At 38.0% G+C, this 27488-nt stretch overlaps 1 protein-coding gene across 1 annotated transcript in view; it reads right to left on the bottom strand.

The window, feature by feature from the left end:
- The window catches only part of ERAP2 (endoplasmic reticulum aminopeptidase 2), a 50657-nt gene that overhangs the window by 2714 nt on the left and 20455 nt on the right, over positions 1–27488 (bottom strand). Inside the window, 10 exon segments of the mRNA XM_066276810.1 lie at positions 407–530; positions 533–546; positions 1057–1136; positions 1138–1222; positions 14708–14882; positions 14885–14903; positions 15392–15549; positions 22590–22772; positions 24168–24251; positions 26807–26975. Of these exon segments, the coding sequence (XP_066132907.1) occupies positions 407–530; positions 533–546; positions 1057–1136; positions 1138–1222; positions 14708–14882; positions 14885–14903; positions 15392–15549; positions 22590–22772; positions 24168–24251; positions 26807–26975 (1091 nt within the window).

The raw sequence follows: 27488 nt of genomic DNA on the forward strand, positions 1-27488 counted from the left end.
GGATTAGTTCTCATCAAAATTTCTGAAGTTAGCTCCCAAACAAAAAGCAAGCCAAACATGTACAATGCATTAGATATGGCATCATTGAAATCCTCTGGGCTGGTGAGAAAGCCAGGGGGAGTTGGGGGGATGGGGCTGATGACTGAATTTAATTCAGCTAGTACTTGTCCCCAGCAATTCTTTGCCTGGGATGAGCAAGAGAAATCTGTTCCCATTCCCTTCTGCTCATTCCTCTCCCTTGCACCTGGGCAGAGTAATCTGCACTAGGTTTAAAACCAATAGACATCATCAAACCATTTGGGTAAGATGGTATCGTACGTATGTTTTGGGGGACACTTGAGTACAGTTGGTTTTAAGCAACTGAGACAGCTGGATGGGAAGAGCGACAATGGAGATAAGTGAATGCCAACTATTTAGGAGATGGGTCCAATTCTCTCTCACAAAATTCCAGGCTAGTCGCTGCCCCTTCGGGTTTCCAGCAATTGCATGAAGAAGTGCCAGGTCCTGTGTCTTGATAATCTCTCCTTCATTCCTAGTTCAATTAATCTGAAGAAATGAAGACCACATGATTTCTCATGGCATTGGCTATGTAATGTAATGAAAGTTAACTCAAGCTACCAATATATTAAAAGAACAGAAGAGAAAGAGGCATGATAAAATATAATTGGCCAGAAATAGTAGTAAATTCTCTACTGGCTAACATTTTTAATGCTCTAATTAATCCTTTACTTTGTTCTAGAAGTAATTTTATTCACTTACTATTTCAAAAAACTTTGATAAGATCGTGTACAGTATCTTATATAGAAGAATGTGTTTTTGCAATAATTGTTCTCCAAGGTTATGAAAGCAAAAGTTAGCCATTTATATAGTAACAATTACATGATTAATAACTTGGAAATATCCATTTTTTGCCATTACATTTTGACTATTTTTTAAGGCAAAGCAATTCAAATTCTGATTCAATTATTATATGCTTTTGAAATGTTAGCTAAAATTTTAGTGACCTCACTGAATTTGTATCATTTTACTTTTAATCACTTAAATTAATGCACTTACTCCATTAACTGTTCTTGATACTTGCTGGCTGACAATGCATACAGAATTTTGTGTTTTTCAGCACTTGACATTGACAGTTTGTTTATATTTCTCTAAAAGGTAATTCCATCCTGCTGTTGTCCAAGCACCCACAGAAAACACAATCTTTAAAATATCTGTTGGGATACTGTAATATTAACACAAAAGTAAAGGAAAAATTTTATAAAAGAAAAAATAATTTTTTCCTTATTATGATTTACAGTTGCTATACCAGAATCACCCAGTATGCTAGGTATTTCCAGTATTTAACTTATTAAACCTTTTTTTCTGCCAAACTTTTATAAAATTATTTGATGTAATTTTACTTAGCAATTTATTTGTGGTTTTATTCTGCTGATAAAAGGTTAGCAAGAAGAATAATCATAAAATTTTAACCTGTATGTACAGAGATAAAATATAGAAAGTTGTTAGAATCAATAAATAAAAGAGATGATTTCTGAAATATAAAAGCATTGGTTTATACAGAATTCTGTCATTAAATAACCTGTATTAATGCTATATAATTTTTATAAAGATGATCACTTGCTTCTTTAAAGTCATATTAAGAGAATATTTTAACAGGCCTGTCTGAGGACCATCTGACTCTTTAGCTCTAGAGAACTGTAATTTAGCACATCTGATTACCATGCAGTCACTTTACAATTCTGTAAAATTGATAGAATGCAATATTATTTTCTGTTTACCTAAAGAAGACACTACAATTTTGGGGTTTTAGTATCCTGTAGGATATTAACTAGCTTTCATTCTAATACATTCTATAATTTTTAATTCAAAATATGGTTAAAGCATTAATAACTGATATTTACATTGATGGCTTGGGAACACCATGACACAGAAAAGTTGGCATGGGGCAGAAAATGTGCTTTTATCATGCAGTGATCACATGGTAGGCACTGCACTAGTCTCTGTACATTTTATGTAACTGTCAAAGCTACCCAGTGAAATAATTACCCTAACTTTGAAAAGTGGAAATAAAGCTCAGAATGGTTAAATAACCTGCTCATAGGTGACATAACTAGCTGTTCTGGAGATAGGATTTAAACCTGTGGTTCTGTTTGTGCTACTTCCACTATACATACTAGATGTACTTAAATATCCCAAGTACCATTTGAATCATAAAATAAAGATTAAGTAATGAAATAATTAAATTAAAATCCACATTCTTTTGGTTTTAGTGTATTTCACTGTATAATTTTATGAAAACTGGTAACAAATTATTATGACCAGTTCCTTGTAGCTAGGACACATACTAACTTTCTTCACTACTTTATTCCTTTTTTTTTTAATTTTTAAGGTTTTTCTGGTTTTTTTATTCATTTTTTTAAGAGAGAGGGAGAGACAGAGAGAGAGAGAGAGAGAGAGAGAGAGAGAGAGAGAGGAGAGACAGAAAGAGAAGGAGGGGAGGAGCTGGAAGCATCAACTCCCATATGTGCCTTGACCAGGCAAACCCAGGGTTTCGAACCAGCGACCTCAGCATTTCCAGGTCGACGCTTTATCCACTGCGCCACCACAGGTCAGGAACTACTTTATTCTTAATACTTACAGCAGTGCCTGGCACATAGATGATGTGCAAAGAATTGTATTTGGAACTGACAAATGAATAAAGTAATTAATCTATATAAGAAAATTCTTTATTAAAATTAATACTAATGGCCTTAATTAGTCTTGAAGTTTAGAGAAAATAAAGCTATAATATTTAATAACATATTCTTGATTACAAGTCTAAATGAGCATTACCTGGGGTACTTTCACAGACACAAAATCCTATTCACTTGGACTTGGTGAACATGTTAAGGACACTACTCTTTTATGGATTCTTGCTGTATTGGCCAAAAGTTTGCTTAAAGGCTTTAATCACTGTTAAAAAATAAATAAATAAAAGACTGGATAAAGAAGATGTGGCACATATATACCATGGTATACTATTCAGCCATAAGAAATGATGACATCGGATCACTTACAACAAAATGGTGGGATCTTGATAACATTATACAGAGTGAAAGAAGTAAATCAGAAAAAAACAAGAACTGCATGATTCCATACATTGGTGGGACATAAAAACGAGACTAAGAGACATGGACAAGAGTGTGGTGGTTATGGGGGGGGGGGGAGAGGGAGAGGGGGAGGGACACAAAGAAAACTAGATAGAAGGTGACAGAGGACAATCTGACTTTGGGTGATGGGTATGCAACATAATTGAATGACAAGATAACCTGGACATGTTTTCTTTGAATATATGTACCCTGATTTATTGATGTCACCCCACTAAAATTAGTAAAAAATTTATTTATAAAAAAAATCCTATTCAGCAGGTTGAACCGTCCCCCTTATTGTACACGGGTTACTGCAGGTGAGGCCCCCTCTCTTGTGGCTGGCATCATCACAGAAGGGCATTCTATCATGTATGGGGCAGCAGGATGTTTATATTTTAGCTTTATTCATAACAACCCAATTAAAAAAAAAAAGAAAAGAAAAATAGAGCTAAAGATAATTTTTTTCTAAAACTGATTTTAGGCTTACATCCAGCAGAGAAGTCTGAAAAACAAACAAACAAACAAACAAACTGGGATTGTTTTTTTGTGTTTTTTTTTTTCAATATTCATTTTAATTTTTTTCCTTTTTATTGAATTTATTGGGGTGGTACTGGTTAACAAGATCATATAGCTTTCAGGTGCACAATTCTACAACACATCATCTGTACACTGTATTGTGTGTTCACCACCCCAAGTCAAGTCCTCATCACCATTTATCCTCCCTACACCCTCTTCCCCTCCCCTCATCCTCCACACTGTTATTCATGTCCATGAGTTTTTTCTTTTTCGCTCAATCCCTCCTCTCATACAGCCCTTCCGCAACTCCCCTTTCCCCATAGCTGTCCACCTGCTCTCTATCTATGACCCTGTCTCTGTTTTGCTTGTTAGTTCATTAGATTCCACATATGAGTGAAGCCAGTCTTTCTCTGACTGGCTTATTTCACTTAGTGTAATACACTCTAGGCCCTTCCTGTGTCACAAGGGTAAGATTCCCTTCTTTATATGGTCAAGTAGTATTCCACTGTGTAAAGGCACCACAGCTTTCTTCATCAACTCATCTACTTGTGGACACTTAGGCTGCTCCCACATCTTGGCTATTGTAAATAATGCTGCAATGAACATAACAGTGCATATATTCTTTTGAATTAGTGTTACATGTTGTTTTTGATAAATTCCCAGAATTGGAATTGCTGGATCATAAGGCAGTTCCGTTTTTATTTTTTGAGGTAACTCCATACTGCTTTTCACAGTGGCTGCATGAGTCTGCATTCTCACCAACAGTGCAGAGGGTTTTCTTTTCTCCACATCCTCGTCAACACATATTTGTTGATTTATTGATGTTAGCCATTCTGACAGGTGTGAAATGATATCATTGTAGTTTTAATTGGCATTTCTCTGATGATTAGTGACATTGAGCATCTTTACATATGCCTATTGGCTGTCTATATGTTCTAATGTTATTTTTAAAGACAGCATAGTTTTTCTTTCTGTGGATGATTCACCATTGATTTAATTAGTCCTAATGACTGGGCATTTGTTTTCAATTCTACAACCTTATAAACAGTGCTGACATCAGTGTCTTGTGTATACATTCTTGCTCTTATGACTTTCTAATAGTATAATTGCTGATCAAATCAAGTGTATGATTAAAAACCTTGATAAATATTGTCAAACTATTCTCCTGAAAACAGTGCCCACCTGCCTCATAATTTTCTTAATAGCATATTTATTAAGTTTAACCTGGGCTAGTCAAATAAAGAGAAAATTGTATCCATTGTTGGAATATAGTTTTTCATATTCTTTTATTAGCTGTTAGTTGGTTTTTAAAATCTTATTTTTATTAATTTTAATGCAGTGACATTGATAAATCAGGGTATATATGTTCCGAGAAAACATGTCCAGATTATTAATATTTTGACCTTTGATTATGCTGCATACCCCTCACTCAAAGTCAAATCGTCCTCCGTCACCTTCTATCTGGTATTCTTTGTTCCCCTCCCCTCCCCCCACTCCCTCCCTCTCCTTCCTCGCCCCCCTCACCACCCCTCCACCCCACCCCCTGTTACCATCACATTCTTTTCCCTGTCTCTGAGTCTCATTTTTATGTCCCATCTATGCATGGGTTCATACAGTTCTTAGTTTTTTCTGATTTACTTATTTCACTCCGTATAATGTTATCAAGGTCCATCCATGTTATTATAAATGATCCAATGTCATCATTTCTTATGGCTGAGTAGTATTTCATAGTATATATGTACCAAAGCTTTTTAATCCACTTGTCCTCTGACGGACACTTGAGTTGTTTCCAGATCTTCGCTATTGTGAACAATGCTGCTATAAACACGGGGGTGTATTTCTCCTTCTGGAACCGTTCTATGGTGTCTTTGGGGTATATTCCTAAAAATGGGATGGCTGGGTCAAAAGGCAGTTCGATTTTCAATTTTTTGAGGAATCTCCATACTGTTTTCCACAGAGGCTGCACCAGTCTGCATTCCCACCAGCAGTGCAGGAGGGTGCCCTTTTCTTCACATCCTCGCCAGCACTTATTCTGTGTTGTTTTGTTGATGAGCGCCATTCTAACCAGTGTGAGGTGATATATCATTGTGGTTTTAACTTGCATTTCTCTAATGATTAATGATGTTGAGCATTTTTTCATATGCCTATTGGCTATCTGTATATCCTCTTTGGAGAAGTGTCTATTCATCTCTTTTGCCCATTTTTGGATTGGATTGTTCGTCTTTCTGGTGTTGAGATTTACAAGTTCTTTATAAATTTTGGTTATTAACCCCTTATCAGACATACTGTCAAATATGTTCTCCCATTGTGTAGTTTGTCTTTTTATTCTGTCTTATTGTCTTTGACTGTGCAAAAGCTTTTTAGTTTGATAAAGTCCCATTTGTTTATCCTGTCTTTTATTTCACTTGTCCGTGGAGATAAATCAGTAAATATATTGCTGCCAGAGATGTCGCAGAGCTTACTGCCTATGTTTTCTTCTAAGATGCTTATGGTTTCACGCCTTACATTTAAGTCTTTTATCCATTTTGAGTTTATTTTTGTGAATGGTGTAAGTTGGTGGTCTAGTTTCATTTTTTTGCAGGTTACTGTCCAATTTTCCCAACACCATTTGTTGAAGAGGCTGTCTTTACTCCAATGTATGCTCTTACCTCCTTTGTCAAATATCAGTTGTCCATAGAGCTGAGGGTTAATTTCTGAGTTCTCCGTTCTGTTCCATTGATCTATGTGCCTGTTCTTATGCCAGTACCAGGCTGTTTTGAGTACAATGGCCTTGTAGTATAGCTTGATATCAGGAAGTGTGATACCTCCCCCTTTATTCTTCTTTTTTAAGATTGCTGAGGCTATTCGTGCTCCCTTTTGGTTCCATATAAAATTTTGGAATATGTGATCTATATCTTTAAAGTATGTCATTGGTATTTTAATTGGTTTTGCATTGAATTTATAAATTACTTTGGGTAATATAGACATTTTAATGATGTTTATTCTTCCTAACCATGAGCACGGTATATGCTTCCACTTGTTTGTATCTTCCTTGATTTCTTTTATCAATGTTTTATAATTTTCTGAGTACAAGTCTTTAGTCTCCTTGGTTAAATGTACTCCTAGGTACTTTATTTTTTTGGTTGTAATAGTGAAGGGGATTGTTTCCTTAATTTCTCTTTCTGACTGTTCATTGTTGGTGTATAAAAATGCCTCTGATTTCTGAGTATTAATTTTATATCCTGCCACTTTGCTGAATTCATTTATCAGGTCCAGTAGTTTTTTTGTTTTTTTTTTAGATTTTTTTTTAATATTAATATTTTTTTATTAAATTTAATGCAGTGACATTGATAAATCAGGGTACATATGTTGAGAGAAAATATCTCTAGATTATTTTGACATTTGATTGTGCTGTATACCCCTCCCGCAAAGTTAAATTGTCTTCTGTCACCTTCTATCTGGTTTTCTTTAAGCCCCTCCCCTCCCCTAACCCCTCTCTCCTTCTTCACCCCCTCCCCCCTCCCCCAACCCCCCCGCCCCTGTTGCCATCACATTCTTGTTCATGTCTCTGAGTCTCATTTTTATGTCCCTTCTATGTATGGATTCATCTCAGTTTTTTTTCTGATTTACTTATTTCACTCCGTATAATGTTATCAAGGTCCATCCATGTTATTGTAAATGATCCGATGTCATCATTTCTTATGGCTGAGTAGTATTCCATAGTATATATGTACCAAAGTTTTTTAATCCACTCGTCCTCTGACGGACACTTGGGCTGTTTCCAGATCTTCGCTATTGTGAACAATGCTGCCACAAACATGCGGGTGCATTTCTCCTTTTCGAGCCGTTCTATGGTGTCCTTGGGGTATATTCTTAAAAGTGGGATAGCTGGGTCAAAAGGCGGTTCGATTTTCAGTTTTTTGAGGAATCTCCATACTGTTTTCCACAGTGGCTGCACCAGTCTGCATTCCCACCAGCAGTGCAGGAGGGTCCCCTTTTCTTCACATCCTCGCCAGCACTTATTCTGTGTTGTTTTGTTGATAAGCGCCATTCTGACTGGTGTGAGGTGATATCTCATTGTGGTTTTAATTTGCATTTCTCTAATGATTAGTGATGTTGAGCATTTTTTCATATGCCTATTGGCCATCTGTATGTCCTCTTTGGAGAAGTGTCTATTCATCTCTTTTGCCCATTTTTGGATTGGGTTGTTTGTCTTCCTGGTGTTGAGTTTTACAAGTTCTTTATAAATTTTGGTTATTAATCCCTTATCAGACGTATTGTCAAATATGTTCTCCCATTGTGTAGTTTGTCTTTTTATTCTGTTCTTGTTGTCTTTAGCTGTGCAAAAGCTTTTTAGTTTGATATAGTCCCATTTGTTTATCCTGTCTTTTATTTCACTTCCCTGTGGAGATAAATCAGCAAATATATTGCTCCGAGAGATGTCGGAGAGCTTACTGCCTGTTTTCTTCTAAGATGCTTATGGTTTCACGGCCTACATTCAAGTCTTTTATCCATTTTGAGTTTATTTTTGTGAGTGGTGTAAGCTGGTGATCTAGTTTCATTTTTTTGCAGGTAGCTGTCCAATTTTCCCAACACCATTTGTTGAAGAGGCTGTCTTTACTCCATTGTATTTCCTTACCTCCTTTGTCAAATATCAGTTGTCCATAGAACTGTGGGTTTGTTTCTGGGTTCTCTGTTCTATTCCATTGATCTATATGCCTGTTCTTATGCCAGTACCAGGCTGTTTTGAGTACAATGGCCTTGTAGTATAACTTGATATCAGGAAGTGTGATACCTCCCCCTTTATTCTTCTTTTTTAAGATTGCTGAGGCTATTCGTGTCCTTTTTTGGTTCCATATAAATTTTTGGAATATGTGTTCTATATCTTTGAAGTATGTCATTGGTATTTTAATTGGTATTGCATTGAATTTATAAATTGCTTTGGGTAATATAGACATTTTAATGATGTTTATTCTTCCTAACCATGAGCACGGTATATGCTTCCACTTGTTAGTATCTTCCTTGATTTCTTTTATCAATGTTTTGTAATTTTCCGAGTACAAGTCTTTAGTCTCCTTGGTTAAATGTACTCCTAGGTACTTTATTTTTTTGGTTGTAATAGTGAAGGGGATTGTTTCCTTAATTTCTCTTTCTGACTGTTCATTGTTGGTGTATAAAAATGCCTCTGATTTCTGAGTATTAATTTTATATCCTGCCACTTTGCTGAATTCATTTATCAGGTCCAGTAGTTTTTTGACTGAGACTTTAGGATTTTCTATATACAATATCATATCATCTGCAAATAATGATAGCTTTACTTCTTCTTTTCCAACTTGAATGCCTTTTATTTCTTCTTCTTGTCTGATTGCTGTGGCTAGGACTTCCAGGACTATGTTGAATAAGAGTGGTAAAAGGGGGCACCCCTGCCTTGTTCCTGATCTTAAGGGGATTGCTTTTAATTTTTGCCCATTGAGTATGATGTTGGCTGTGGGTTTGTCATACATGGCTTTTATCATGTTGAGGTATATTCCCTGTATTCCCACTTTGCTGAAAGTTTTGATCATGAGTGGGTGCTGGATTTTATCAAATGCTTTTTCTGCATCTATTGAAATTATCATGTGGTTTTTCTCCTTCCTTTCGTTTATGTGATGAATAACATTGATAGATTTGCGAATATTGTACCAGCCTTGCCTCCCCAGAATAAATCCCACTTGATCATGGTGTATGATTTTTTCCATATATTGTTGGATCTGGTTTGCTAATATTTTGTTGAGGATTTTAGCATCTATATTCATCAGGGATATTGGCCTATAATTTTCTTTCTTTGTGTTGTCTTTGCCTGGTTTTGGAATCAGAATTATGCTCGCCTCATAAAAGGAGCTTGGAAGTCTTCCTTCCTCTTGAATTTTTTGAAATAGCTTGAGAAGGATAGGAATTAGTTCTTCTTCGAATAGTTGGTAAAATTCACTTGTGAAGCCATCTGGCCCAGGACTTTTCTTTGTTGGGAGTTCTTTGATAACTGTTTTAATCTCATTTGTTGTAATGGGTCTGTTTAGGTTTTCTGATTCTTCCAGATTGATTTTTGGAAGATTGTATGTTTCAAGGAATTTGTCCATTTCATCTAGATTGTCTAGTTTTTCGGCATACAGTTCTTCATAGTATTTTCTTACAATCCTTTGTATTTCTGTTGTTATTTCCCTTCTCTCATTTCTAATTTTATTTGAGTCCTCTCTCACTTTTTCTTGGTGAATCTAGTTAAAGGTTCATCAATCTTGTTTACCTTTTTAAAAAACCAGCTCCTAGTTTCATTGATCCTCTGTATTGTTTCTTTAGTCTCTATGTCATTTATTTCTGTTCTGATCTTTATTATTTCCTTCCTTCTACTACATTTAGTCTTTACTTGCTGTTCTTTTTCTAGTTCTTTTAGATGCAGGGTTAAGTTGTTTATTTGAGCTTTTTCTAGCTTCTGAAAGTGTGCCTCTAGTGCTATGAACTTCCCACTCAGTACTGTTTTTGCTGTGTCCCATAAATTTTGAGTTGTTGAATGCTTGTTATCATTCATTTCTAGGAATTTTTTTATTTCTTCTTTGATCTCATTCTTAATTCATTTGTTATTTAACAATCTGCTATTTAGTTTCCATGTGTTTGAGAATTTTTGAGCTTTTCTGTTGTGGTTGATTTCTAGTTTCATGCCATTGTGATTGGAGAAAGTGTTTGATATGATTTCAATCTTCTTAAATTTGTTGAGAGCACTTTTGTGCCCTAACATGTGGTCTATCCTAGAGAATGTACCATGAGCACTTGAAAAGAATGTATATTCTGCTGCTTTAGGGTGAAAGGTTCTGTAGATATCTATTAAATTGAGTTGATCTAGTGTGTCCTTTAAGTCTGCTGTTTCTTTGTTAATTTTCTTTCTTGAGGATCTATCTAGTGACGTTAGTGGGGTATTAAAATCCCCTACTATTATAGTGTTGCTGTTTTTCTCACTCTTTATATCCATCAAAGTCGACTTTATATATTTAGGTGCTCCTATATTAGGTGCATAGATATTTATAATGGTTATATCTTCCTGTTGGATTGCTCCCTTTATCATTATGTAGTGGCCTTCTTTATCTCTTACTATATTCTTTGTTTTAAAGTCCATTTTGTCTGATACAAGTATTGCTACCCCAGCTTTTTTTTCATTTCCATTTGCATGGTGTTTTTTTCCATCCTTTTACCTTCAACCTATGTGCATCTTTTGTTTTAAGGTGTGTCTCTTGTAGACAGCATATGTACGGGTCCTGTTTTCTTATCCAGGCAGCTACCCTATGACTTTTTTTTTAAGACTTTATTTATTCATTTTAGACAGGAGAGAAAGAGAGAGAGAGAGAGAGAGAGAGAGAGAGAAGAGAGGAGCAGGAAGCATCACCTCCCATATGTGCCTTGACCAGGCAAGCCCAGGGTTTTGAACCAGTGACCTCAGCATTCCAGGTCAATGCTTTATCCACTGTGGCACCCCAGGTCAGGCGCTACCCTATGACTTTTGATTGGATCATTTAATACATTTACATTTAAGGTTATTATTGACATGTAGTTGTTTATTGCCATTTTATTCTTTAAAGCTGTATTCTTCTTTTGCTATATTCTTTCCCCACTTTGATCTGTTTACACCATGCCCCTTAACATTTCCTGCAGCATTGGTTTGGTTGTAATGAATTCCTTGAGTTGTTTTTTGTCTGAGAAGCTTTTTATTTCTCCTTCGAGTTTAAATGACAGCCTTGCTGGATAAAGTAGTCTTGGTTGTAGGTTCTTGTTCTGCATTACTTTGAATATTTCTTGCCATTCCCTTCTGGCCTCAAGTGTTTCTGTTGAGAAGTCTGATGTCATCCTTATGGGGGCTCCTTTGTAGGTGATAGCCTTTTTTTCTCTCACAGCTTTTAATATTTTCTCTTTATCACTTAGCTTTGGTATTTTAATTATGATCTGTCTTGGTGTAGGTTTCTTTGGGTTTCTTTTTAGTGGAGTTCTCTGTGCTTCTTGAATTTGTGAGAGTTTCTCCTGCATTAATTTAGGGAAGTTTTCAGCTATGATATGATTGAACAAAATCTCTATCCCTTGTTCTTTCTCTTCTTCTTCAGGAACCCCTATGATGCAGATGTTATTTCTCTTTATGTTGTCACAGAGCTCTCTAAGAGTTTCCTCAGACTTTTTGAGTCTCTTTTCTTTTTTCTTCTCTGCTTTCATGCCTTCATTCCAGTTGTCCTCCAACTCATTGATTCGATCCTCAGCTCTATCTATCCTGTTTTTAATTCCTTCCATTGTGGTCTTCATTTCTGATATTGTATTTGTCATCTCCGACTGATTCTTTTTTAATATTTCAATATCATTTTTTATACTTGCTATTTCTTTATTTAGGTGTTCATGATGACCATCCATTGTTGTTCTAAGATCCCTAAGCATCCTTACAATCATTATTTTAAACTCCGAATCTAGAAGTTTGATTATTTCCATATCACTCAGTTCATCTCCTGAAGGTCTCTCTTGTGGTTTCATTTGGATTGCAATTCTTTGTCTTCTCATTGTGCCTGGGTGTCTGGGTGTTTTCTTTGTAGAGCTGGTTGAGTCTAGGCTTGGTGTTGTCTGCCTCCAGTTTTTACTTGTGTTGTTTCTAGGTCTTCTTGGGTTGGCATCAGCTATTATTTGTAATCCACTTTCGGATTTGGGCCACTTTGAAGTCTTGATTTGTTTGTTTTCTTAACAGGTGATTGTCTTGTTAGCTGATCTCAGCAGGGGGCTTATTTGAAACTGTATTCAGGAATGCAGTGGGTGTGATCTGAGGCTCTGAAGTCCTCTTCTGACAGTTAATCTCTCTGGGGGTGGGTTGCTTTCTCAGCTTCAGTAGGGGGAGGTCTATCTCAGATCTCCATGGAGACCTGAGTTACTGCCCCTCCTCTCTACTTCTTGTTTTCAGCTGTGTCTTGTTGTGCTGATTGGAACTGGAGAGATGTCTGTATCTCTGTGACCTGGAAGTACTTTTGTATTTTGCTTTGTGGAAGGATCAGCCCCTCCCCCAGTTATGGCCGCCTCCAGCACTGAATGAGTCAGCTTTTTATGTCATCACCTATATTCCTCTCCCCCTCACCATCCATCTCTCTCTCTCTCCTTTCTTTTTGGAAGACAAGTGGGCCCTTTCAACACACCTCGATCCCTGGTCGCCAGGCAAGTGGCTGTGAGCAGTATTTACTGCTCTTTTCCTTGGAGTGAGATCTCAGCCTCACTCCCCCCCCCCCGTTCCTGTAAGCAGGGGAGATTCAGGCGCTCTCTACCAGATTTGTTGTGGCTTCTTCTTTGCTCCTTGGTTTTTGAAAGCTGTTCTTGTAGTCCAGATTTGGTTTTTCACATTGATTGTTCATAAATTAGTTTATAATCCAGTTCGGTGGTGTGAGCTGGGAGTCTGTGTGTCTGCTTACTCCGCTGCCATCTTCAGGTCTCCTGGGATTGTTTTTTCTAAAGGAGGAATTCAAGAAAAGATTTCAAAAGCTCACTAAAATGTGATTACATGGAAAAAAGCATGATAGCATATCATAGCAATTTTACACAGGAAAAGCTGACACCATTTCAGTACACGGAACTAAAGTGGTAAAAATTTTTCCTCTATTTTAAAAAAACCAAATCTTCCTTAATCACAAACAGATTTGATTTCCAAAAGCATCTAACTCTAGAGTCAGAGTTTTCATAATAACAATATAAAAATCATGTGTTGGACAGAAATCAAGGCCTTCATTGAGATGATTGTGGGTTCTGTTAGTGCCTATGGGTTGCAGCCACTAAACTGAATTGCAACGTAATCCATTTGATCACTGGGCATCTTCCTGATTACACTAACCAAGGAGTCAATCAAGCTGCTGTGTACACTTTTTAAATGTTTCACATCATTCGTTTCCCATCAAAGTTGGAAATTGGGGCCAAGGTTTGGTTGGTGGTATTGGTTAATGAGGAAGTAAATATATTTTCTTTTTAAAAAGGTCACCTCCCCATTTTTTCACAAGTTTCATCAGATAATCACTGATGTTTTAATTGCTTGTACATTTTATATTGATATTTTATCTTTTAATGGCATCACGGCCCTCACCAGTTGGCTCAGTGGTAGAGTGTCAACCTTGCGTGTGGAAGTCCTGGGTTCAATTCTGGATCAGGGCACACAGTAGTGACCATCTGCTTCTCTACCCCTCCTTTCCCCCCCCCTCTCTTCCTCTTCTGCAGCCATGGCTGAATTGGTTCAAGCTAGTTGGCCAGCGGCACTGAGGATAGCTTTGTGGAGCCTCTGCAGCTGGTGCTAAAAATAGCTCAGTTAAAAGCATGGTCCCAGATGGGCAGAGCATCTGGCCCAGATGGGGTTTGCCAGATAGATTCCCAGTTGCGGTGTAAGTGAGAGTCTGTCTCTCTATCTCCCTTCCTCTCACTTAAAATAAATAAATAAGTGGCTCAGTGGTAGAGCGTCAGCCTGGTATGTGGAAGTCCCAGGTTCAATTCCCAGCCTGGACACACAGGAGAAGCGCCCATCTGCTTCTCCATCCCTCGCCCTCTCCTTCCTCTCTGTCTCTCTCTTCCCCTCCCGCAGCCAAGGCTCCATTGGAGCAAAGTTGAACCGGGTGCTGAGGATGGCTCCATGGCCTCCGCCTCAGGTGCTAGAATGGCTCTGATTGCAGTGGAGCAATGCCTCGGAGGTGCTGAGCATCACCCCCTGGTGGGCATGCCGGGTGGATGCCAGTTGGGCACATACAGGAGTCTGTTGCCTCCCCTCTTCCCATTTCAAAAAAATACAAAAAAATAAATATAAATACAAACAAACAAATAACTAAATGGCATCACTTTTGGAAATGGGTTCCCCTTTGCTTCCACCCCCTGGCTACCTTTCTGTTACCATGCCATTGTTTAGTTAGCTCTCCCCTTTAGGTACTTAAACCTCACCTTCCAAAAAATATCTATTGAGTACTTACTATGTGGAAGCATAAACAAGGGTATATAATTACCAGCATGTCTTTTTTTTTTCCTATCCTTACTAAAAGGTTTTAGCTCTATTGTCAATCATGAGCAAAGACTTTAACAAAGATCTTAATTTTCCACAGGATTCCTTCCACTGAGAGAAGAGTTCAGTTGCCTTCCGGGTGCAAGGATCATGGTTCAGGTTACAGGCCAGCTTCATGAGGGCAGCACGGAGCATCCTGTCCCAGAATGAGCCCTCATCACTCCAGCTTTGCGTGTCAATCACTGGGTAAAATACTGAAGAAGGTAATGCTGCAGAAAGCACAGGATAGTTTACAGACAGGCTAAATTTAGTTCTCAACACAGCTCTGATCCCTCTAAAGGCTCAACTCTAAACACTCTAAACTATCTGCATGAACCTTTCCCGAAACACAGAACTACTTATCTTTATATTTCTCTTCTCTTTTTATGACCCCAACCCACCATGATTAAGAAACAGAGTTAGTGCTTATATTAAAAATATGATTTAATATCCTATCTGAGAGGAAACTATCAATTGATATAAGATAAAAACCACCTTACAAAGGATGATTTTGCTCATGGTTCTGGTATGGCTCTTAGATGGTGATGGCAAGGAACAAGGGACATCCAATCACTAGGTAGTGTGCTGTGAACTCTGCTACCAGCCAATTTCCTTAAATTCTCAAAAATTTAAGGAGTCCACAGAAAACAGACCGAGTCTTACTGATCCCTTAGACACTGGGTTATTACTTGACAAATCTTCTGAATGGAATGCAAACCTTGAGGTTTTTGGTGACATCTGAAATATTCCTTCTGTCCATCATGTGGTAAAACAATTCTAAGTATTCCAGACCTTTGAGAAGGGCAGGAACGTTTGTTTCATGTTGGAGATAGAGAGTCAGGTCAAGGGCTTTGTCTAAGGTCAACCTTCCTGCACCGAGAAATGAAACAAATGCCAATGTTTTGTGTACATCTTACAGTTAGTATTCTTAATATTACTTATGAGATAGAGAGCATTACCAGAAGTTCATTACAGCCAAGCCATTTGGTTTAAATCGTAGCTGTGCCACTCACTAGCTGTGTAACCTTGGAAAAATTACCTAACTTCTCTGGGCCTCAGTTGCCTCCCTTATCTAATGGGGGAAATAATAATATCTTCTTTTATAGCTATAAAGATGAAATCAGTTAATATATATAAAGTAGAATATTGATTAGCATATGGGAGTTCTATAAATGAAATAAATATTAGGTAACATTAATATGTGGTACCAAATAACATCAAAGTGTTCATATATCATGTCATTCTCTAATTGTTTAATTTGTGGCTTTGAATTGTTCCCCCAAGTGAATTTGGAACTTTGAGGATAGATATCAGGACTTTTCTTTTTTTATGTTCCTCCTAGAGCCTAACAGAGAAGTATTATTGTGAGTGGGACAAAACAGGCATTTCCATCTCATATTTATCATCTTATCATCTTATAAAACATCTTACATTTATAATATCTTTATAAAAATAAAGTTAGATTCTAAAGTTATATATATTCTCTACATTTTCTTTTAGTAAAAAGAACAAACAACAAAACTATTATTCTGAATACCAAAGTGATAAGATCTCTTCTGTAGGAGAAATAACATCATTGCCATGTCACTTTTATAAGGTGGTTCCCATGTGTCTGTTAGAGGACGTGTGTCCCCCCAGAAGACTAAAGCCATTCTTGCCAGTTTCAGACTCCCATATTAAGCATAACAGTTTGATATAGAAACAGATTCCAGAATAAAGGATGTCTACTAAATTTTTCATTAACATGATGCCCTACTTCCTTGGGCTTTTAACATTTTTAAATTCTGATTTAAAAAGAGAAAACTGAAACTAGAAAGAAGTAAAATTAATAAGAACCAACTTTTGTTGTGACTTTACTATTCTCGATCACAATGACATACTGCTTTAAACAGACTAATGGAAATTTTTCTGTTGTTGTGAGTCGGGGGCGCAGAGAGAGAGATCAGCAGACGGAATCATCAAGGACTAGCAAAGGACCACCGCTTGCTCAGGCAAATGGCCCCGAGTTCATGCAGTGTCCTAATTTTATTCACAAGACTTCAAAAAGCTTGTTTACTGAGAAATTGGCATAACATCAAGAGTAACTTTTACTTAAAGATACATAGAGTGCACCTGCAAGATAGCTTAGTAACAACATAATATCAGAAGGCATTAATTGCTATTGCTTCTATGGATCCCACAACATTCCTCTCCTTATCTTAAGGGATAACCTTGGAAAGTACAGAAATCTTATGAGAATGTTTTACTGAGAAAAGCCCAGCAACTGCCTTCAGTCACATAGACCTGTTTCAGTGACCCGCCTTCAAGTCACAAAACAACTTTCTTGGCAAAACATTCATTTCTTCTTGGCTGTGTTCCCATCCAAGGCCATGCAATGGGTTATCCCACTACATTTTTCCAAAGGTTTTGTCTGGAGAAAGGGGGGCTAGACCATACGGTCTGCTGTATTTTATAAAACACAAATGCACAAAATGTCACCATTTCTTTTCACATTTATAAACATTATAATACATGGAGTAGTTGATATTTTTAAGCATCAGCAACAGGAAGAAACTGGGTGTCATATTCTATGGTCTCAGTTTTATAAAGAACGTCTCACATATAAAGATTACTTTATATTAGTCATGTTTTTCTTTCTGACCCAGACTAATTTGATTCTTACTAAAACAAATGCCATTATTAGAAAACTATATATGCCTACTTGAAAAAAATTTAAACCTAATATTTATTTAAAAGGATTTTTCTTTTTTTATAGTAATTGTTTAATAAAAATTCAACTCCTCACCACCTGCACAAAATGTTTTCTGAATGTTTGTTTACCTTAAAAATTAAACACATATATAAGCATAAACTTCAGCCCATGAGGAAAAATGTGTATCTGCTTATTTGTATATAGTGTCAGCTAAATGGTACCTTTGTGAAATAACACTTTATACCTATGGAACCAATTTGGGACTACTTTTTAAGGGTGGGACTAAAAAAAACAATTACCATATTTCCCCATGTATAAGATGCTCCCATGTGTAAGACATACCTTAATTTTGGGGCCCGCAATTTGAAAAAAAAATGTGTTACATAAAGTTATTAAAGTCAAGTTTTATTCATCATAAAATTTATACAACTCCTCATCCATGCAAAAAAGCAAGAAATGTAAGTAAAAAAAACTACAACCACTGTATAAGACGCATCCAATTTTTAGACCCCAAATTGTCAAAAAAAAGGTGCGCTTTATACATGGGGAAATACGGTAGTTTTTCTTTAAGGAAATTAAAGTTGTCATTTTGATTCTACTCAAGTCAGATGAGATCCAAGTCTTAAATTATATTTAAAAAATATGAAAATATAATTAAAATAAATATCCATTCCTGGGTCAAATTTTGTCTCTGAACTAAATGTGATCACTGATTACTTCCTTTAACTCTTTTTTTTTTTTTTTAACAGGGACAGAGAGAGAGTCAGAGAGAGGGATAGATAGGGACAGACAGACAGGAACAGAGACAGATGAGAAGCATCAATCATCAGTTTTTCGTTGCGACACCTTAGTTGTTCATTGATTGCTTTCTCATGTGTGTCTTGACTGCATGCCTTCAGCAGACCGAGTAACCCCTTGCTCGAGCCAGCGACCATGGGTCCAAGATGGTGAGCTTTTGCTCAAGCCAGATGAGCCTGCGCTCAAGCTGGCAACCTCAGGGTCTCAAACCTGGGTCCTTCTGCATCCCAGTCCAATGCTCTGTCACTGCGCCACCACATGGTCAGGCCCTTTAACTCTTAAACAGATATTTTACTGAGCATGGAAGGAAGATATATATATATAATATACATAATTATATATATATAATATATATAATAATTATGTATATTATATATATATATAATTCCAAGGGAGTTAAGGAAGTAAAAATATTTAGACTGATTATGAGTTTAAATTGTTTCCTTATATAATTACTTTTATTATAAAAGTAATATAAACAAATTACAGAACAAATGGAAATTAGAGAAGAGGAGGAAATACTCATAATTTTACTACCCTACACATTTACTAATAGCTCTTTGGAATATATCCTTTTGTGCTATTTTTTATTTTTTGAATGTCTAGCTTATTTTTTTCCTATGTAGTTGAAAACATAACAATACATAGACACACATTTTAAATGCATGTTTTCAACCTCACAGTATTTAAAATGCATTTTTCTATGTTGTCATCTTATTTTCCTATTCAACACATGATACTTTAAACAATATAAATGAAATAATACTAATAATTCTAACAGCTGTAATTTATTGGGCAGGTCCTATACGTGGTGTTTTATCTCCCTTATCTTATGCAATCTTCAAAACACCCTGTATGGTAGATGTTATTATTATTTAAAACTGGGATTTTAAAGACTAGAAAAGTTTTATTTATTTTTTTATTATTAATTTTACTAGGGTAACATCAATAAATCAGGGTACATATGTTCAAAGAAAACATGTCTAGGTTATCTTGTCAATCAATTATGTTCCATACCCATCACCCAAAGTCAGATTGTCCTCCATCACCTTCTATCTAGTTTTCTTTGTGCCCCTTCCCCTCCCCCTTTCCCTCTCCCTCTCCCCCCTCCCCCCGTAACCACCACACTCTTATCAATGTCTCTTAGTTTCACTTTTATGTCCCACCTACATATGGAATAATGCAGTTCTTGTTTTTTTTTTTTATTTACTTCTTTCACTCTGTATAATATTATCAAGATCCCACCAGGCCCTGGCCGGTTGGCTCAGCGGTAGAGCGTCGGCCTGGCGTGCGGGGGACCCGGGTTCGATTCCCGACCAGGGCACATAGGAGAAGTGCCCATTTGCTTCTCCACCCCCCCCCCTTCCTCTCTGTCTCTCTCTTCCCCTCCCGCAGCCAAGGCTCCATTGGAGCAAAGATGGCCCGGGCGCTGGGGATGGCTCCTTGGCCTCTGCCCCAGGCGCTAGAGTGGCTCTGGTCGCAGCAGAGCAATGCCTCGGAGGGGCAGAGCATCGCCCCCTGGTGGGCAGAGTGTCGCTCCTGGTGGGCGTGCTGGGTGGATCCCGGTCGGGCGCATGCGGGAGTCTGTCTGACTGTCTCTCCCCGTTTCCAGCTTCAGAAAAATACAAAAAAAAAAAAAAATCCCACCATTTTGTTGTAAATGATCCAATGTCATCATTTCTTATGGCTGAGTAGTATTTCATAGTGTATATGTGCCACATCTTCTTTATCCAGTCATCTATTGACGGGCTTTTTGGTTGTTTCCATGTCTTGGCCACTGTGAACAATGCTGCAATGAACATGGGGCTGCATGTGTCTTTACGTATCAATGTCTCTGAGTTTTGTGGGTATATACCCAGTAGAGGGATTGCTGGGTCATAAGGTAGTTCTATTTTCAGTTTTTTGAGGAACCACCATACTTTCTTCCATAATGGTTGTACTACTTTACATTCCCACCAACAGTGAATGAGGGTTCCTTTTTCTCCACAGCCTCTCCAACATTTGCTATTACCTGTCTTGTTGATAATAGCTAATCTAACAGGTGTGAGGTGGTATCTCATTGCAGTTTTGATTTGCATTTCTCTAATAACTAATGAAGATGAACATCTTTTCATATATCTGTTGGCCATTTGTATTTCTTCCTGGGAGAAGTAAGACTAGAAAAGTTTTAAAGACTATGGTGAAATAACTTGCCCCAAGTTAAACAATAAGTGAAGAGGCAGTACTTGAATTTATCTTTTAATCCAAAATTTGCCCTCTTAATTAATTTCATTAACTTGTACATTTAGTGAAGAAGAGATGACTGTTTTTTTCCACCGATGTATCAATAACTATAGTGTTCCTTTTGTTAAATTTAGGCTACCCATACCTTTATAGGCTAGAAATGGCAAAAATGACTTTGCAACTAATGGAAAGACTGGCTCTCATTTGCTGAATTGTCAATATTCTTGTTTTCTAGTCTTAATGTGACAAAGACAGAAAGAGAGAGAAAGGGAAGGACAAATAGGGACAGATAGACAGGAAGAGAGAGAAATGAGAAGTATCAATTCTTTGTTGCAGCATCTTAGTTGTTCGTTGGTTGCTTGTTCATTGATTGCTTTCTCATATGTGCTTTGACCAGGGGGCTACAGCAGAGAGAGTGACCCCTTGCTCAAGCCAGTGACCTTGGGCTCAAGCCAGCAACCTTGGGCTTCAACCTAGCAACCTTTGAGCTCAAGCCAGCGACCATGGGGTCATGTCTATGATTCTATGCTCAAGCCAGCAACCCTGTGCTCAAACTGGTGAGCCTATGCTCAAGCTGGATGAGCCCATGCACCAGCCGGAGACCTCAGGGTTTCGAACCTGCATCCCCCGTGTCCCAGTTCAATGCTTTATCCACTGCAGCACCACCTGGTCAGGCTCTAGTCTTAAATTTTTTTTTTTTTTCTATTTTTCTGAAGCTGGAAACAGGGAGAGACAGTCAGACAGACTCCCGCATGTGCCCGACCGGGATCCACCCGGCACGCCCACCATGGGGCGACGCTCTGCCCACCAGGGGGCGATGCTCTGCCCCTCCGGGGCGTCGCCATGTTGCGACCAGAGCTACTCTAGCGCCTGAGGCAGCGGCCACAGAGCCATCCCCAGCGCCCGGGCCATCTTTGCTCCAATGGAGCCTTGGCTGCGGGAGGGGAAGAGAGAGACAGAGAGGGAAAGCGTGGCGGAGGGGTGGTGAAGCAAATGGGCGCTTCTCCTGTGTGCCCTGGCCGGGAATTGAACCCGGGTTAGTCTTAAATTTTTAATCTACTTTCTTTGCAAACTGTGAGTTTCTCCTTTGTTCAGACAAACCTCCTTTGACTAACAATAAATAGCCTACCAGTCTTTTATGCATCTACTCAAATGTAGGATAGGGCTATTTTAATCCTAGCCTTCAATGTGTTATGATGTTACGATATTCCTAAAATCTATGGAGCTGAGGATTAAACACTCAGTCCTCTCCCTTTTCTACCTTGAGAGTTCAGTTATGCAGGAGAAGCTCTGCCTGAGAAACGACCTGCTGGTTATTTTCACTCAAGGTGACCTAAATAAGCATCTGAAAGGAAATAATATGTCACACTGAATAAAATGAATACATTACAGTAATTCTCAGAATAAGAAATAGCTTACACTGCACAATACTTCAACTGATCCCCATGTTGTTTGTTGATTTTACCCCCCATTCGCCATCTTATGACCCGATTTATTCTATGTATTATTCTGTTGATGATAATTGGGAAATGAAAGAAAACACTTTTTCTTTCCAGGAAGTTCTAAGGAGAACTAAACACAAGCAACCATTCTTCCTTACAATTTAATACTGATTCATCCCATGTGAGCTAAGTAACGAATGGATTATGTACTAGACTAACAACTTATTTAAAATTGTAAAGGTTAAGACTATATTTTTACTTTTCGTTCAGCAGATTACATAGGTATTTGGTGAAATAGCAAGTTACTAGCATAAAGAAATTTTAAATTTGGGATTTAAAATTTAAATGCTCAGAGGTTCTACACTAAGTGAGTGAATCCAGCCATTCATGTATACAGTCTGGGTCTCTGGCACATGGAAGACTTCGGCCTGGCCTACAGGGGGTCTCCCTGCCGCACCCTTCTCTGTGGTTGCCCTGTGAGAATGAAGGTCCCACACGTGCCAAGTCATCTCATTTTAAAAGAGATTCCAGAATTTATATCAAACTCTTCACATTTTAAAATGTTGCACTAAATTTTTAAACATTTGTGGGTCAAAATACCTTATTGGTGGGTAGGCTTTGGCCTAGTGGTCAGTATTTAGCCTCTGTTCAAATCCATCATATGAATGATCAAACACTAAATGTTTAATTTTGAAATCTAGCATTTCTGGTTATAGATCAGTTATTTGTGAAATTAGATGGAATTTTGCATTACCTTACTATTAATAGTTGAAACACATCATGAATCAGACCTATTTTGTCCTTAGGGCTGAGAAGTGTGTGGTTCTGATTCAGCTGTGTAATGAGTTGGTCCCATCCAGGCCCCTCACGTTGAACGATGTAGTAGCCATTTGAGTTCACATTGAATTTCACCCAACTGGTGTTTTCAGGTAAATCCAGAGTATCTAAGAAGAGGAAATTGACACAGGCATTTCATTATCAATATAAACACCAGAAACATCTCCAAAACCATTAGTTTCTATGCTATCACTAATAAGTCAATGAGAAGACAACCTTTTGGAAGGGTCATGGTGATACTGATTTTCATAGTCCACTGGATGCTTTTTGAGAATAATGGTCTTATTAAGTTAATAAATAAGTTAATCCATATGAAAAAGACTGCTAACTTTGTTCTCAAAACAGTCAGTGCAGGTCTAAAAGGCATGCAAGGGTCCAGTAAGGCAGATGCTGAGCATGATGAATTTGGCTTAATTTATTGGTGGTCTTGTCTCAAGGTTTAGATACTAGTCATTGAAATATGTATTTGTAGCCTGGCCAGGTGGTGGCACAATGGATAGAGTGTCAAATTGGGACATGGAGGAACCCAGGTTTGAAAAGCAGAAGTTGCCGGCTTGAGCGTGGGCTCACCAGCTTGAGCATGGAGTCACTGGCTTGAGTGTGGGATCATAGACATGACCCTATGGTCGCTGGCTTGAGCCCAAAGGTTGCTAGCTTGAAACTCAAGGTTTCTGGCTTGAGCCCAAGGTCACTAGCTTGAGCAAGGGGTCACTTGCTCTGCTGTAGCGCCCCTCCCCCCCGTCAAGGCACATATGAGAAAGCAATCAATGAACAGCTAAGATGCCTCAACGAAGAACTGATGCTCCTCATCTCCCTCCCTTCCTATCTGTCTGTCCCTCTCTCTCTCTCTGTCTGTCTCTGTCAAAAAGAAATATGTATATGTGACTCATTTGTCCAGTTCTTATTTTGGGTAAAATAAGGACTCCAGGTTGAATATGATGTTATGATGGAAACCCTCTAGAATTTCAGTGAGGTTTTTAAGAAGAAATTAAAATATTAAGTGTTTTTAATATGGAAGACATTATACTAGGTGGTAAAATAACATTATCTGATTCTCTTAACTCTGTGAGGTCTAGTCCTCATTCTAAACAAGATGAGAAAATTGAAGCTCAAGAGACTTAAAATTTTTCTTGAAGCCACACATTTAATAGATAACAGAGTGACAACAGACAATAAATTCCCAAGGGCCTGCTTTTTTTTTCGCTATACGTTTTTGGCTCGTAGCTTAACAGCTGGATTAGTAGGTATTAAAAGGTGTAAAACAGGATGCCATCATTTTTTGATATAAATAAAATCTGTCCCTGAATGCTAAAAATGCAAGAGAACTACCCACTGAATGAAAATTTTACTTTCTAGCTAAAGTGCTCTTTTAGTAACTAATATGTGGCTAAGGGAAAACTTCCCCAAACTTAAAATTTTTATTAGTAATATCTTTACTCCAAATAGTTCAGAATATATTTAATTTCGGATTGAAATGCCTGTTTGGCTAATCAGGTCATTACCTGTCTTTGATTTCAGGGTGTGTCTGTGAACTGCAGTGGAGGATCTCATGGAATAGGACCACGGGATGTGCCAAAGGTGCCCGTGTTAGAAAGTAAAGACCGTTACAAATTAAATAAACGGCCATCGCAATTTTTATGTTTTCAGATTTAGATAAGCTGTAAAAGCACCTCATCACCCATCCTTTCTTTGCATTATCAGTGGCCTTATATATTTTATAGACCAAGACTACAGATCCTTGGGTATGCAATAATTCTTCCATGATAATTATGAAGGTCCAGCAATACAGTATATACCTACTGGGACTGTGTCACAATTAACTGTGCCATTTGCTGTCTAACTCTCATACCACAGTAGGTTCTGTTAATTGTTTTCTTTAAGGCAGAGAAAAAAGATCTAATCTTCTCCTCTCATTTCCAAAATTCTGAAAGCCTGATACTAATTTGAATAACTGAACCAAAACTATAGGGAAAAGTCTTTAGAAGTCTAGACATCTTTCTAGTATGACTTTTCACTCATCCTTTTGTTCAATAAAACTAACCACATTCAACTGCCCAGCTGCTAAGTGACTGTAAGTGGTCGACAGTTTAGGATCTGTAGGTCAGCAAATCCAGAGAGCAGACAGTAGAATGGATTGGAGGAAAAGGCCTCCATTACTTTTCAAAGGCCCTACTATCCTAAATAATAGAAACTAGCAATTTTTTTCTAACTTTCTAGCAGCTTCTAGAATTTATTTCTTCTGTCACACTGAGCCATCGTAGCTACAGTAATCCTGCACAAGTAAAATCATGTGATTGATATATACCAACTTGTGTACAATGGAGAGTATGTTCCCATTTGTCCTCAAAAATATATAAAAATATACTGCTCACAAATATTAGGGGATATTTTATAACTTCACATTCATTTAGAAATATCCCCTAATTTTTGGAGCAGTATAAAAGAAACAATATACACAGAGTCCATCTAGTAAAGGGTCAGAGGGATTATCTATCTACTAACCCTCAAAGGTACAGATAAGTAATAAAGCAATTAAAATATTTATGCTAAAAGGTAAAAGATAGACACATAGATACTGCCAAGACTTAATGGGATGAGGTTCCTGGATGAACCCTGGCTCTGGAAGAAAAGGGATTTTTGCAGATTAACATAACTGGGTATAAAAAGAGAAAGAATAGCATTTAATTAGTTTGAATAGGCATGAAGCAGAGAGTGATAATTTGATAACAGCTATCTAAAAACTGCCTTACATGGAGGGAAAATACAGGTCATTGTAGATCTTTATTATTCTGGGCCATCCACATGATTGAACTCTCTCATAACATTTTGATAAGATACAGAATTGTGTGTCCTGCTTTTCCATTAATGAATCACACAATAAATTTTCCAGACTGTCTTGCCAAGCTACAAACTGTCGAAGCTATTTGAGGTTCAGACTTCAGAAGGGCATACAGAAGAATGGAGAGCTGTGTCTAACATAGAGAAGTAGCATAAGTGTTGGGAAACAGGTAGCTGATGAAACAAAAAGAGAAAATATTCTCTTTCTATGTATATATTCTGTGTTAAAGACCTTGAATTTGTTTCTGATTCTCAGAAAAATTCTAGCATTGTTATTACATAATTTGATTTTTAGAAAAGAGAAATAATAATCATGAGAACCAGTACACATTTACTTGGATTGTTTCATTTAAAATTAACCTAGTTCCTCTTCTTAGTAGGGCTAACAGATCAGAGAAATGTAAAAGGTGTTGTGTTTCTTGATTTCAGTAAAGCCTTTAATAAGTTTTCTCAGGAAAGGCTGGTGAACAAAGTGTGGTTAATTGGATTTGCTTTTATTATTACCAAGGACATCATGTGTTTTAAGATATTACATTTATAGTCTATTACTGAAAATAAAAAGGCAACAGGAGGTCTTAGCATCTAATTTATCACATGCAGAATATTTTTTCTCTTCTGATAACCTATATAGCTCTTGTGGGGAAGTAACTGTGTTAGGCTGCAAGCACTTTGCCTGATTGGTGTGTGAGCACGTGGCAGCACCACGTGTGTGTAGTCTAATGTACGGCTACGGGTGCTTGTGCTCAGGGGGACCACAGATGGCAGATTGCCTGCCCGCTGCTGTGAGGGGCCATTTTGTTGTTTCTTTGCCTCAGAAGCGGTTTTTCCTGCCTGTTTGCTCGTCCCGCCCTTGCCAGACTCTGTTAAACAGAATGGCCCAACACTTTCCGGCTCTGCAGTTTCACTACTGTCTACCAGAATCCAATGTGGGCCTGCCTGGCCTAGGCCACCAGCATTACAGCTCTCATAACACTACTAGGTATAGCCCAGTCACAAAAGTTAGGGCCCAGAAATCTAGTATTGAAGAGTCAAGGTAGATTATAATAGAAATACAGCTGACCACCCTCTGCATCAGATCTGAGTTTCTAAAGGCGGCTGCAGAATTACTAACACCGCAGCTGAGAATAATGCAGTCTGGGCCACCAGCAGCTCTTTATTTCTGTTATCAAGGCTAGCTCAGGCCTTTGATTCCTGGGTATGAATAACATCCCACAGTTGCCAGAGAAGCTGAAAGAAAGCTAATGCCATAACAAGCAAAACAGATGAGGTTAATTAGACCAAGAGAAGAAAAGCAGCCACCTATCCCGCAGGGCCTGACATCCAGAGTCCTCCGTGGAAACGCGGCTCAGGAAGCGCTCCTGTCTTAGTCTGAGCAAACACCCTTCTCATTCAACCTCCACGAGGGGGATTCCTTTCTGCAGAGGCTAAGTAGCTGTCATTTCTTTGATCTCATTTTCACCCTGAAAGGTGAGCTGAAATGGAAAGTGACTGTGGTTAAGTCAAGACTGAGGAGAGAAAACAAAGAAATGAGAAACTTAGGGATCCTGGCATGGCAGAAACAAGTCTGGGCTAGAGGGGTACACGCAGGCGGCAGGCTCCCCGCAAAGCACAGTGGGAACGGGACAGGGCTACCCTGCAATTTACCTGAAAAAGGGGTGTAGGTGGGAGCTGAGGGTTAACACCTGGCAGGAAAAGCCAGGGGGAGGGGCTGACGCTTCACCCTACTCCCTTTCAAAGCAAAAAGAAAAGAGGTACCCCTCCATTTTAATAATGGCGGAAAACAGGTGGGTGGCTCAGGAGAGAAAGGGCTGTCTTTAAAGGAAACTTTAAATATTCCAACAGAACAATATATCGTAGAAGTATATTAAACGCAGAACAAAATCTCTAGCTTCCTAGCTGCTGGTCACTGGATGACATTGAATCTGCCTTTAGAAACCACAATTTATGAGATCACCGTACTCTTTTTAAAAAAGGAGTTGTTTTTT

This window comes from Saccopteryx bilineata, chromosome 4, assembly GCF_036850765.1.
Source record: "Saccopteryx bilineata isolate mSacBil1 chromosome 4, mSacBil1_pri_phased_curated, whole genome shotgun sequence".
NCBI lineage: Eukaryota > Metazoa > Chordata > Mammalia > Chiroptera > Emballonuridae > Saccopteryx > Saccopteryx bilineata.